The 14,924-nt window shown below is 36.5% G+C and overlaps 1 protein-coding gene across 5 annotated transcripts in view; it reads left to right on the top strand.

Annotated features, from left to right (window-relative positions):
- LOC109545559 (mushroom body large-type Kenyon cell-specific protein 1) overlaps positions 1–14,924 on the top strand; it is a 159,936-nt gene that overhangs the window by 90,043 nt on the left and 54,969 nt on the right. The window contains exons 1-2 of one of the 5 annotated variants that reach the window (XM_019916324.2): positions 588–1,040; positions 1,108–1,527. In XM_019916324.2, coding sequence (XP_019771883.2) covers positions 1,434–1,527 — 94 coding nt within the window. In that variant the 5' untranslated portion in view covers positions 588–1,040; positions 1,108–1,433. Of the gene's footprint in view, positions 1–587; positions 1,041–1,107; positions 1,528–14,924 lie in introns of those variants that run through there. The other 4 variants (XM_019916325.2, XM_019916323.2, XM_048666440.1 and 1 more) reach the window with 4 other exon arrangements.

The raw sequence follows: 14,924 nt of genomic DNA, 5'->3' as shown, positions 1-14,924 counted from the left end.
GTCTTTTTTAAAGACAAAAATTTTTGAGGCGAAATACCCAAAAAGAAGTTTGCAAAAAAACATCAGATTTCAAATCAAATAGAAAAAACGACAATTATTGAGTCAAAAGGCTCGGGACAGACTGTACATAAAGTATGTATTAAAACGATGTATTAGATGCCTTCAAACCGAAGAAAAATTAATGTTGTTAACACAAATGCGATTAGCCTTGCGAAGGATAAATGACCGTTAAATCGAAAGCAGTCAATTGAAAATAATTATCTAAAAATCAAGCAAAAACATCTATGAACCAAACACATAATAAACGATGCTAGACAAAACAAATAGAATAATCACAATTATGCAAAAGCCACGATAAAAATGAGCCAAATAAAGCATTGGCCGCAGCTTCATCTGCACAGTGGATTTGCGCTGCGTTCGAGCATTCGTTTCCTGTTGCCCTCGTATGCAACGAAAGGCCACATAAGATCAGAGAGAGACTGGACATTTAAAAAGAGAGCAATTCAAGTTTAAACTTGTAAAATTGGGAGCGCGCGGCGGAACGAGAGGAAGCGGACGGACAAAGACGAAATATTTCGCCGACTATAAAAGGAACAAAATAGTCGCCGAAATGTAAGAAAGAAAAAGACAACGCGGGTCATCAGAGAAGGAGAAAAAGCGGGCCAGAGGGAGACGGCGCGAATATTCCGGGCAGGAAATTAATACGTTAGAAAAGAATAAAAACAAGCCTTGAAGAGAGAGACCCCGACACCTTTAAAAAGAGAAGTAGTAATCTGGAAGATAGACGGCACTAGGCAGACGGCGAAGGAGAGACGAAGAACAGAGATAATAGGGATGCACGGCGCTCTAGTAGGCAGGGGAAGGGAAAATGCAAGTGCATGCAAGTGCCGAGTGGCGTCGCACTTGTTGCGTCACGTTGTGACGTTACTACAGTAGTGATACAGACCACCATTCATACAGCAACACATTACTGCAAAATTTGAAACGTACGGGGACCGCGCCAACATTAAAACAAACCATGTAACGCAAACCCGAGCAAAGTAAGCGGATTTTTGTTTACTCGCCTCTTGTTCGGCTGATTAAAATTAACTGTTGTTTCTGTTGCAGATTTATCGGAATTATGGCGAAAAAACTAAAGCTGCTATCACTCTGGAGCTGAACGAGGCCCCTTCGACCCCCCAGACGATTTTCTCGAAAAGCGCGCTCGGATTTTTTTTTCGCATTAATGTTCCGTCGAGTGTGCCGTGCGTAAAAACAATATCGCAAAAAACAACAGTGACTGAAACAGAAACTTAGCATTGTGTCGTTGGAACCTGCAAGTGCGAAAGGCATTAAATATCACATAAAAGTTCAGTGTAATGATTATTGCGAAGCAATGGGTAATAGGAAATTAAATCTTGTAGTCAGTGTAGCAAACTTGCCGCTCAAAAAAAATGGCGGAGTGTTCTTACGCGAGATGTGTTCAACAACGCAGGAATATTAGAAGAGAACTCCAACGATGGACAAAAAATATGGTTCATATTGTCGGTGAGTACACGCCAGTTTTTCTTCGTTTTCCCCGATCGATAGCGCGCCGTCCTTTCCACCGAGAAAAGTTCGCAGAAACCAGCGGAATAATAACCTGTTGACTGCCGGATTTTCCTCTCAACTTATTATTTGTTTTGCATTTCAATGGTTCTGCCCAAGATTTTCCCTGCTTGGCTTTGAACTCCTCCCGGCTAACGTTAATTTGGAGGGTGGGCAGGGGTTCCTTTGGCGCATTTAATGATTTTTAAGATGCAGTTTTTGTATGCGTCGTAGCCGCATTTTTCTATAACGGCGCCGAATTATTTTTCTTTTATTTTCATCCCCAAATTCTCCATTTCCGATAACTTAGTCGCGCCCTTCGTCTGTTTACTCGCAGGGGTCAACTCGGGTTTTAGATCCCAGGATGTGCAACAGACAAACTATGAAATGAGCGCCGTTTCTACCGGACATCGTGATGTACTTAACATCTCCTCCAAAGGTCTTGGTAGGTACACTGATTCTCTTTCTTTAACTGTGTAAATTTGATTCATTCTCGCCAAATCTGGGCCGCTTCAATAATTGCAATTTTGTCCAGTTTATGACTCAAACTGTTATTGCTCATTGATCTTCAATCAGTCAACAGAAAACTTGAATGGATCTATTGCGCCACTTTTTGGCAAAACGCTACTCACTCGCTACTGCCCTAATTCTAAGTAATTTGCTAAAAATAATTTCATAAGAGATTTAAGCTTAGTTCATGCACTAAAAAATATTCCCAATCCCAAAATCCCCAATTTGTACAGTTTTTCCTGCTCTAAATATAACTTGCCGAAAACTTCAGAAATAAAATTCTGTAAAAATTCTTTGGCTTTTGCGAAACTTATTTTGTCGCCCAAAACCGAATTATTAATTTAGTTTCTCTCTTTCTACCCTAACTTAGCAACCCTTTCATTTACTTCAACTTATTTGGGACACCCTGTATATGGGAATAGTCATGGCATTAACTTTCACAATTCTACTAGAAACCAAACATCTAAAGCCCTTGAAATGAAAGACTTCGAACCGGCTAAGAGCAAAAAGCACTTTTTAGGAGAAGAGAAAGCCAACTTTTGCTTTGTTGTTGCGCCTATAAAGAACTGCGCATGATCGGACCCAAAAGTGTGCAAACTAAACTCGTAATGTGGATTTCTTTAATTATTTTTCGATTTATTTAAACAATAATTTCGTCATGGTTTTATTGTAGAACTCTATTTTCTCTATCTTGAGGTCATTTATTGCAAATAGTTTCACCCTGCAAACCGCAGTTTCCATTGTAAGCCTATCGACAAGGCTGCTTGTCGATATATGTATATATGAGATATTTGTAAATTTAGTCAAAAATTCAACTTGGATCTAATTACAAAATATTAGCAACTCACAATCACTCATCAACAACTCAAAACAAACCGTACCAACCTGTATATTGTAAGACACAGACACCCGCTCAGGGCAATCGGTTTCCTGGAGTTTGTCTGGGACACCCTGTAACTGAGATCAGTAATTTCAATAATTTTTACATGCTCTAATAGAAAATATCTGATGTGGTGAATTAGCAAACATCAATATTGTATAGTCCCTAATGTATCTATTAATAAAATTAAATTGTCGGTCCTTCGAGCCGGACAAGAGCAAAAACCGCTTTTATTTGAAAGAGAAATAAAGTCTATTTTTGCTACCGTCCTTATAAGCATTGCAAAGATTCAAAAGTGCTACATCTTGCCACAAGGGTGAGGTTGGACGATTTAGGCAAAAATTCGAAAATATGATGAGCTTGCATAATTTAATGGTTTTCGCTAATTCTACATTCTAATTATTTGATAAAAATATTGAACCCAGCAATTGAGAATTACTCAACAACTCAAATGAATTGCACCTGTAACTTTTAAGACACATGCGCGTAAGCGATACACTTACTTCAGTATATCTGGGACACTCTGTAGATCAGAGTCGTAATTCGAATAGTATTTAGTTCTTATAGAAAATTAGTTAAATGACTTCACAAGATTGTTATTGCATAGTTCCAAAATAATAATACCCAAGGGTGACAAAGTAAGATTTCGGTCCTTCGAGTCGGATAAGATCAAAAAACGCTTTTATATAAAGGAAAAATGGAGCCAATGTTACAGCCCCTATAAGGAAATGCGAAGTCAAAATTACGGACACTAATTTCATAATAAAAATTATTTATTAAAACAGTGGGTACCTACTTTAACCATTATTTTGAAGTGATAATCAGTTCTATTTTGCAGCCAATTATGTCGGATAGGTTTGTATAGTAGGTATAAGGTTTGCAGCCGCAATTTCCAGTTTAAACCTTTTGCATGTATTAATTGAGGATATAAAGTGCAGGAATAGGAAGGTTTAGCCAAAAGCGCAACCAGGATTCCACTGAAATTAAATTATCTTAATTTAATGAAAACATTTTTATTGGGAACTTTTAGTGGGGGTATACTTTAACAAATAGACAGGCACAATTTCCATCAATGTGATGCCTCACAGCTTCATTGTCCCTCTTAATATTTAAACAATAGCTGAAAATTATGATTCAGAAAAAACTAGTACAAGTAGTACCTACAACAAGCCGCCAACTTTTCCTAATTATTTCTGCAATGCAAATCGGCTTAATTCTAATCCCTCCCAGTTAATCGCCCGAACAATTTACATGGCTCATTCAAATGACGTTTACCTTGATAAGTAATTGGCCTGGTGAAAAATAATAATTGGAATCTTCCAAACAAAGCAACTGTAGATAATGCTGTAGACTGACTCATTTGGTTTACCTTCTAGAGGCACAAGCAAATATTGCATTAGGCATTTTTTGGTGTTTGTAGATTGGATTATAAAGCGTTCACCTATGAGGAATTGCACCGAATTGGATGATAAATCAAGCAAATTGCATCGAGCTGGTACATTTTCCTTGTGTGAACATTGTAAGCTAAAATGTGGGATTTTCGGTTAATTGCACTAGTTTAAAGTGCGATTTGTGCGTTTCTGATTATTGTGCAAAACATTCTTTTGCATTCACGTAAAACTAATGAAAGTTGCCAATATCAGCACCCTTCAAAAGCGGCAGAACGGTTATTCGTGTCCTAATCTGACCTCTAAGCACGCGAAAACAAAATAAAAGCAAATTTATTTCGCTGATTTAAACAATAGGTGGGCACCCAGCATTTCCTGTTCACTTAACCTTGAAAGTCACCAATAATATTATTGATAAATTCGACACATCACCATTTTTAACCGGCAACTATTATTGTCTCCAAAATGTCGGCGAATTCGAGCTTTAAGCGCAAACGGACGACTCACTGTCGACGAAATAGTTCGATTGGAATTTTACGAATTACCAACTGGTCATCTAATACAAAGGATGAATGTGTTCAATCTGGACTTGGGTTTTATCATTTTTTTTCCATTGAAACAGCCGCGTGTGAAGTGGTGATTATTTCGAATTAAGTACCTATCTACCTATAATTCTTTGAAATCAACTGCCAGATTTTCTACATTTTTTCATTCTAATGCAATATAAAAGGTTTGAAAAGTCTTCACAGATTAATCTAGCAAAATACGTCAAAATATGCTTTATTGCCACAGCAGCAGTCGTGTTTGCTCCATAGATTTAAGTGCATCCAGTGCTCAAAACTCAAAGAAAAATGAGTTGGAAGTTATCGAAAATAATGACAACGTTGCTATTTGTTTTTATTGTTGGGCATTTGAACCTGCCGACGTTTTGTCATATTTATTTGGCATCATCAGAACCCAACCGTGAAGTTGCTCTGAAAATGGCGAAACGTCGGAAATTTCAAAAAAACCGACTACAGCTTCGTAACATAAAAACAAAAGCCTGATTTTGTATTTCTACATTTCTCCATATTTATGTTGCCATCCTCAGGGAATCGTTCTCTTGCCGCCCTAAATAAACATGGAAAAACGTCGGAACATAAAAATCGGGCCTTTGTAATCACGTTTCAGTAACAGGATTTTTAGCGGCATAGAAGCAACAGTCGGTTTTTCAAAATTCCCGACTTTTGGCCATATTTACTTTGACATTCTCACATCTTCAACGTGAAGTCGTCCTGAAGATGCCCAAATTTGGACGACGAAACGCCGGTATTTCATAAGCCAGGCTTTTCTTCTAACGTTCTCATAATGGAATTTTGATCATCGTGGATACAATAGTCGCTTTCTTAAGTTGCCGACGTTTTTCCACATTTATCTTGGCATCCTCAGGGCTTCAAAATGAAGTAGCCCTGAGGATGCCAAAATAAATATTTCAAAACGTCGCCAATTTTTTAAAGCGTAAAAACAAAAGCAAACTGGTATGCTCAGGGCCTCAAGGAATCTGCCCTAAAAACGCGAAATAAGAGGCAGAACTTTTTACGTTTTCATAACGCGATTGTGTTGGGCGTCTAACCAAAAGACAATTTTTGTCAATAGCCGAAGTCTTGCCATAATTATTTTGGCTTTCTGAGAGCTTCCACGTAAAGTTGTCCTGACGCGTCTGTTTTACGCAGATCAAAATCTCATATCTGCAAGAAAACAATTAATGTTGTGGTAAGCAACAATAATTTGCGAAAACTACGCGCCTCGGAGCCAATGTTGTTCCATGAAACCTTCGAAATGAAACCTTCCACGAAACCTTATGGCTAGATAGCGGGAATTTATGGATTAAAGTACGTGCAACTATTTTAAAAATTACGAGTTATTAAACATTAGTATGCCTCATTCACGGTTCACGTCAGTTGAAATTTTAATTTTTACCTACCTTCCTTAAGGAAAGAAATATGGCGGCCTGGGAAACGCTGGAAAAGAACAATGATTCATGGGAAATTCAAGGTTTTTAAAACGCTGCATGAACACCATATTTCATTAATTTCTATTTTATATTAGATTTAATAATAGCGTGATTATAATTTCAAGTAATTGTAACAAACGCGGTAGCAGTCTGAATTATAGTTATTTATAATTGTTCTTCTTAGCTCTGTTGCATATATTAATTGCCCGCACAAAGAGCCACGATATGCAGATATAATAAAGATTATCACTGAATTAAATTGCTTCTTTATTAAAGGGACTGCAAGTTCAGTCAAAACAGTTTATTTCTTTCATTAAACATTCCATTTGGCGATTGAAACTTGCAAATGCTCACATTTAATCGACGACATTCTATGGAAACTAATAATAATTGCATGTCAGCTTTGATGCTCAATTTTAGTCCTTTTATTAGTGCTTCTTGGGCAGTGACTTTGCCAGTTCAATATTTTTCATCATTTCAATGTTATATTTAATTGAACCAATCAATGACCACAGTAACTGTAAATAGCAAATATTTCTATCGAGCACCATTATGCGATATGTATTTCTGGGAAACAATACTAGTTGTAAACATGTAAATAAAGTAGCTCTTGCTATCGTCACGCTTTTGAACGAATTGCTGATTAGGGTTTCGGTAATTAAAACATTGGGCATTTTCAGTATATTTCCAAGTATTCGCTGTTTGCAAAGTCCCACATTACGGCTGCATGGAAAATAAAAATGAATTTTAAATTTGGCAATTAAATACCGCAGGCAGTCAGTCGAATTTGTTCAAATGTTTCCAACTCTAAATTTATCACTTTTAACTATTTTCCAGCCAAGGTTATGTTGGTCATCGCAGTTGTTTTGCGATAATTTAAATAGTAATTTTTCAAACGCAAATAGTTGATAACATTTCGTCGGATTTAACCAACGGTTTCGAATTGCCGCTGGTTTTTCGACTGGAGCAAAACAATTTTCACTTCGATTTTCTTCTCAGGCATGTAGCTGAAACTTTCCAATCAAATTCACGGTTCCCCAACCAATCGGCAAGCAAAACTTTAACTAGCTATTGTTTCAAATGATGCTAATGCAATGACAATGAGCACAATGATCGAAAAAAATATCCTACTTTTTCGCAGGTGTTAGTTTTCTAACTGTTTAATAAAGCTTGTCAATACGGTTGATTTAAATTCCAACAAAGTTTCTAGGAAATGCATTTCAAGCCAGATGAATTGCGCTGTTAACAACCATATGGATACACTTTCGGCATAAGCGACGGCTTAAATGTTCTTCAAATAATCGCATCCGTGTTGATTGGTTTTTGAACTTCGGATGCAGTTTTTTTAGGTCTTAACCGGGACTTTTGTGGCTTTATGCAGTTTTGCAGGCAGGCCTTTTGAAAATTCATTAAACAACGCTTTACACCCAGAAATGTACCCATCCAATGCAAGTACAGCTTTCTATTGAATCTGGTAATGTTTACTTCAGAAATTAATTTTGCACAGTAAGGCGACTCAAGCAACTAATGATGTTTGGACCTGAAAGTTTATAAAACTTGACTTTGCCGAATCAGCAGGTTTTCGTTGCATAAATCAGTATGTGCAGCAAAAAAATTGAACGTTTTCCTTTAATTGTCTCTGTGGATTAACTTGAAATGAAATAGTAAGTAGGCTTTACATTTCTATAGCTCACTTGCTTTTGCCATTTTTTATGAGTATTCATTCCGTATGCAATGGAATTTAATAAACTTGTTTTGCTAACAGTTGGCCGTTAAAAGGTGCAATTTGGAAAATTGCAATACTTTCGCATTTGCATTATGAAAATTTTTACTGCGAAGAAATTCGCTCTTGAAGTCGTTACGCCGTGTTCAAAGCCAAATGTTGGAATTTGCGCTTTAAAAGTTTGCAATTCCAGGTAGAAATTTCGGGCCATAGTTTCGAGTTTCGCAGTTTGAGTTCAATCTCGGCTATTTTCTGGGATGCGTTGAACAGAGCGAGCTTAAAGCTTCCAAAGAAGGATAACATTTAGAATTTAATAAATAGAGAATCATTTTTTCTTGTTAAAAATACTTTTAGTCAAGGACTGTGAGTGAACAGTTTTTTCTTTGGCTAAAAAATAGAGCGCAAAGCTCTCGTCAAGTTTCTGCTTATTTCCCCTCGTTAATATACCGCATTTTCACCGAGTAATAGAGCCAATTGGCATGTAGTGAGCTAATTCCACAAATAGCTGTTGTTTCAAAGGCATTTAATGGGTTGTCCCTCTTTTATACGGTTTCCCCAGCTTTAAAATAAGCCCTAAAAGTACGTGAAACCTGACTTTTTAGGCAACACTAATGTTTTCAAATGTACTAAAGCGTTAGGAATTTCGGGATTTTGCGTCGCTTGTGAATGTTTTTCAATTTCAAACTATTCCATTTAGTCGATATTTTTCATTTGCCAATTCTTTGTCAAATAGTTTGAGTTTTCTGCTTTCTCATTCCCTCTGCTTTGGTAGATACAATACATTTTGCGACGGCCAACAGTGCAAATAAAATGGTCAATATGAAATTGAAAAATGTGCAAATAAATCGAATATAATGTGAAAGTGGCTGGTGGCTGTCCGATGATGATTCATCGGACAGCCTTTGTAATTCTTTCTCGCTCATTTGATGTTTCTGCATATCATTGATCGAACCAAGGTCTTCACTCGTTTTGAAGTCAATAATTAGCAATGGAGATTTTCATGCACTTAAAATTCTGGGTGTGCTTGGTGAAACTGAAAAACCAGTTGATTTTTTTGCGATCACCACTCCTCACAAATCTATTCGATTCGTGCGAATTGACAAAGCAACAGCAATTATCAATTTTAGAATGCTGGTTATTATAGCTGAGTGTTTACGTAACTGTGAACGTTCTCGAAATACATGCGAATAAAAAACGTAAAACAAAACCATTTATAACAAACTAAGAAAATCAGGCGTTTTCTGATAGGTATAAATAATTACGGTAATCAACCGCATTCCATTTGTAGATCATAAAAGTGTTTTACATGGAGACCTTGTCGTTGGAAATGCAAGCTATGTGAACTAATCGTCGACGCGGCAAAATACAAATGCTCGATTCAGGACAAAGAAAATGTTGGCAAAGATTATATTTAACGAAGTTCGAAATGCAACAAAAATCCCAGCTTGGCGTAATTAGGAAGAAACATTCTTCCACAGTGACCACCAGAAGGTAGATAGTGCACATTACTTCTACTGCAATGAAAACATCCAGCTAAATGCGAACGCTTCTGTTGCCCAGCTTCAATGAGATTAGCACTAAACCAGCCTGATACTATGACCTAGTCCAATATTCGTAATTTAATGGTAAATGTCAATGTTGCTGTTTATTTCCATAATTCCACTGCTTAAAATATATATAAACTTAATGGCGCAAATCGCAATTCAACAGGCACGTATTTGCTTTTTCACTAAACTGGGTTTGATCATTGGTTTTTTCAATTATCACTCTTGGTATAAGTTTTCTATGGACCAGAAATGACCTTAGTACTCAACAGTAGGGCCGCTACTAATTAGCAATAAAATGATAATTGAAAAATGTCCATTTGTCTTCCACCTTCAAACGACTCTCGATTAAGCCAGTTGAATATTTTAAATTCAAAATTAAATAAATTACATTCAAAACGTTTGACGCCCAACAAGTTTCAATGTTTTTCAAAAGTGCAATTTCTTAAGTAATTGACTACTTTATAGTCTTCTTGATGGAAATCAGCCATCATCTAGTAACATCGTGTTCAGAAAAGAGAGAAGTGTAGGAATTATTAGGTACCCGATTTGAACATCTATTGTAAAATCGAATACAAAGGCATCAAATATAGCATTGGTGAAGTAATAGAAATTATGTATGTTGGCTCAAAGTGGCAAGCCTGTTTTCTATTACCGCTATTCGATACTCGTACGATTGTCTGACAATTAAGTAAGAACTTTAAATATTCTTCTGCTAACCTTTCGGATGTTTTCGTGGGCAAACCTGCAGACAGTGGGTGTAAAATAAAATTCCGACGATTTGTGCGAGTAAAGGTTGTTTTCGACCATTGAGCTTAAATGTAAAAATAACCAAATGAAGTTTAGCCGTGCTTTGGAGCAATTCATTTCTCTGTGTGGATGTGCTTAGTTCAGTTATTCACTTTTTGGCAGCTAAAGTTTCTGAAAAATCAGGCGTAGTACCGATATGAATGCAACTTTGCACGCTTATGGCCCAATGTTTTGGCTGTACTCTATAGAAATTCCAAATGGCGCCTAAACTTTGAATTTTTCCGTCGGTTGCAAGCCTAATCCCGCAAAAACCACTTAAAATGTGGATTATTTTGGATCTAAAAAGTTTAGCGTCTTTATAATAAACTTGTTGCATTCCTCGATTTCTTACTCACTTACTCCTACGAAAATTTTTAACAAAAATCAACATTTTGCAAGGATGTTTTTCTGTAATAAGGAAAATATCGTCGATTAAGAGTCGTAACCGTACAAAAACGACTCAAAATGAACAGAAAATGTCGATTTTTTCGGATCTGAAGAACCTTGCGTGTTTTTTACTGAGCTCGTTGCATTCCTCCCTTCTTTCTGAACAAATTCATGTAAAATTCGAAGCGTTTTAAAAGAATTGAGTTTTTTTTTTTGAAATTCTACCTCTTACTTTTTCGATCAAAAATCTAAATTTCACAAGCGTGTTTTTTGCGCTTGTTTTATTGTTTCCGTTGTGGAAACCTTCCCAACATTCATGTATAAAGTTTTCGGGTCTCTAATAAGAACAAAAACGCCGGTTCAAAATCGCAACCGCGCAAAAACGACTCAAAATAGACAAAAAACTTCGATATTTCCGATCTTAAGATCCAAGTGTGTTTTATACTAAGCTCCTTACATTTCTCGCTTCCTTCTGATAAAAATGATGCAGATTTTGGGGAATTTTGGAAATTTCGATCAAAAATCAAAATTTCACAAGGGTATTTTTTGCGTTCATTGGATAGTTTGGGTTAGTTTGGGTTAGTGTTTGGTAACGTGTTTTTTGTTCTTATTCTATTGTTTCCGACGTAAAAACCTTCTCAACATTCAGACATAAAGTTTTTGGGTTTCTAGTGAGGAAAATGCCGTTAGTTAAAAGTCATGAACGCCCAAAACAGCTCAAAATGAACAGAAAATTTTGATTTTTTCAGATTTGAAGATCCAGATGTGCTTTTTACTCAGCTCGTTGCATTCTTCGTATCCTTCTGATCAAAATGATGTAGAATTCGGGGGATTTTGAACGACTTTTGATTTTTTTTTGAAAATCGACTTGTTACCCGTCCGAAAATTTGATCAAAAATCAAAATTCCACTAGCGTGGTTTTTGCTCTTTTCTATTGTTTCGACGTAAAATGCTTCCCAACAAACATATATAAAGTTTTTGGGTCTCTAATAAAGAATATATCGTCGGTTAACAGTTGTGACCGCTCAAAAAGACTCAAATTGCAYATAAAATGCCGACTATTTCSGATTTTAAAGTTGGGGCTGGGTTTTCAATGGACGAGTTGCAAGACATTTTGAGRGATTTTATRTTTTTCGGAAAAATCGACCCTMCCCCTTATGAAAAATTCGGTCAAAATTCGAAATTTTGCAAGCGTGTTTTTTTGYGCTCATTTYATTGTTTCCGATGTAAGAMGCTTCCTAATATACATATTTAAAGTTTTCGGATCTGCAATAAGGAAAATATCGGGGATTAAAAGTCGAGATCACACAAAAACGACTCAAAATCGACGGAAAAWATCGATTTTTTCGGATTTGGAAGTTGGCGTTCATTTTTCCATGAASTTGTTTCATTCCTCGCATCTTTCTGAGGAAAATTATGTCACATTTTCGAGAAACTCGACTMTCCCCGTTGTGAAAATTTCGGTCAAAAATCAAAATTTTACAAGCGTGTTTTTTGCGCTCGTTGAATTGTTTCTGATGTAAAAACCTTCCCAACATTAATATATAAAGTTTTTGGGTCTAAGGAAAATACCGTCGGTTGAAAATTGTGGCCGTTCAAAACGACGCAAAATGGATATAAAAATGCGATTATTTCAGATCTGAAGATCCAGGCGTGTTTTTACTGGTTTCGTTGCATTCCTCGCTTCTTGCTGATGAAAATGATGTAGAATTCGAGGCATTTTGAGAAAATAAAATTATATTATATATATTCTTATGAAAATTTCGATCAAAAATAAGTATTTTACAAGCGTGTTTTATTGGGCTCATTGAATTGTTCTCGATGTAAAAAAACATATATTTTCTTTGTGTATCTGCTAAGTTCAGGTATTCACTTTTTGGCGGCTTAAGTTGGGAAGTTTAAAAAAAAATTGTCATTGTTTCGACATGAGTGAAACTTTCCGTGCTTCTAGTACCACCTTTCTACTGCTCTCTTTGAAAATTCCAAGTGTGGCCATGCCTGGGGTTTGGAGAAATGAATTTTTTTCTGCGTTTATAAGTTCAGATGTTCACTCTAGCACGTGACATCAGGAGTATTTTGACCCGAACCAGTTGCGAAGCTCCATATCAATTTAATTATAAATTATGTTCTGTTTGGCCTAGGAGTTTGTTCCAGTCCTCGTACTAGTTTTATTTTGAAATTCTGACTCCTAATTATTTATTGGCGACACTAAAATCATTAACCGCTTGAAATCGATGGTTTAGTAAATATGCATTTTGAAACGTGATTTAATTTCATGGAAATCGTTTTGTTAAATAATTATCGCGCAAAAGACACTTAGGTGCCATGGTGTAATGGAATTTTAATAAAATGTACCATTTATACCGAGCGTTTTGCAATTAATTATCCAATTATCAATGATGGATCGAAGTCCATCAACCGTTTGCGAAACCTTCTGAAGAAGCTTCCCATGATAATTCCCAATAAAAAATAATTAGCTCGTCATCAGCTAAGTCAAATATTTACCTTTGGCAATTGCCAGCGCACACCGAAGCCGCTGAGAGGCAATAACAATTATTTTCGTTATAGTTTATTATTAGCAGCAATAAAAGCGATGCGGTAATGAACTAATAGTAATGACTTATAGCTTTGCAAGTTGGGGAAGGTTACGGACAACTCTGATCTGGCCGTGTATTTATACACAAGTTGTGAAGGGAACTGGCACTTGCTCATGTAAATACGGTTAAATCTGCTTGCAATAAACTTTCTGTTGGAATTGGTCTACTCCACTATGTACATGCACAAAGAATAAATCAACTACCAAGTGCGTTAAATGCCTTGAATATTGCTAGTAAAGTGCGTATGAATAAGCTGATGAATCCTTGAGACGTGTTCAAGCGGGTTCAATCAGACTTAATTAACAACTTCCTAGTTATTAGTTGTTTCGTTTCGCCCAATTGTTTGGCGCAGCTAACTGAAAGTTTTTCGATAAAAATGGGAAAGCCAGCGTCATTCATGGGCCAGATTGACGTGCACGATTGCGATCATATCTTAATTGCTGAATTTAACTAGGAAACTGATTTCCCAACCACCTGATTCAAGTGCCACAGAAGACCTCAAGGCTGCAAGGGTCCCTTCTAAAATTTCAACATCGATTTCCTCACAAAACCCATTTAATTTAACTACAACATTAAATTACAGATAACTGTCTTATTTATTGGTGCATTTTTTTCGCTTTTAGTTTACGCGATTTCGTTACGTTAAATGCGACATTATTGAGAAATTGTTGTTTAGTTTTTAGACATTTTTCGCCCAGTTTGTTATTTAGTAACTTAATCTGGAGACTGCAAACTTACAGAAATAAATGGTCGCCTTGACTCTTAATAGAAAAGGTTAAGCAGCCTTGAACGAATTTATTTCAACTGCAGAAATGTGCTTTGTTTTGATGTTGAAACAATCGATCCTCGCTCTAAACATACTGAAATTATTAGTTTGAGGCAAAAATATGGTGGAGTAAAGGAACTTAGCTGCATATTGGCATGGGCAATGAAGGACCTTGTGGCCCCATTGGAATTGATCCATCACATCCATCCCATTTAATGCAGCTTTGGTTATAGGCAAAACGCCCGATCCTAAACCGTCAAATTCGGAAACTGTTCTGGCTTCTAGGGGATATAATGGTGCCAGATAAGCGGCGTGTATAGTGAAATAGCGAAACGATAGTGAAATAATAGTGGCATTAAAATGTAAATGTCAGCGTAACCGTGAGCCATTTTCCAGCATGCAGGGGCATACCGGTAAATGTGCAAGTTTTAAGTACATTTAGTAGGAGCTCATATCTAGTTGCGACAAATTTGCTTCAATACGATTCAGGAATTCCGGTTAGAAATTCTGGTCGATCAAAATCAACTAGTGGTCACCGTCTACGATTCTAAGGGTCTGTTTCCAAGTGTTTTGGTAAGCTATTCACTCAAGGCTCAACTGAGCTGATGGAGTTTAAAAAACCCATCAACGCGCTTGGGAAAAGTCTTGCCATTCTCTCTTTACACATTTAGGGTGATTTGAGTTTTTCCCAAAAACTAATAGGGAGCTTTTTGACTTTTTCCACCAAAAATTGAATTTTTGCATGCGATTTTCAGTTCAATTAATAGTTTTTACCCTACTA

This window comes from Dendroctonus ponderosae, unplaced genomic scaffold, assembly GCF_020466585.1.
Source record: "Dendroctonus ponderosae isolate FM_Combo_2020 unplaced genomic scaffold, Dpon_F_20191213v2 Dpon_F_20191213_5, whole genome shotgun sequence".
Classification (NCBI taxonomy): Eukaryota; Metazoa; Arthropoda; class Insecta; order Coleoptera; family Curculionidae; genus Dendroctonus; species Dendroctonus ponderosae.
This window is presented reverse-complemented; position numbering and strand designations above follow the sequence as displayed.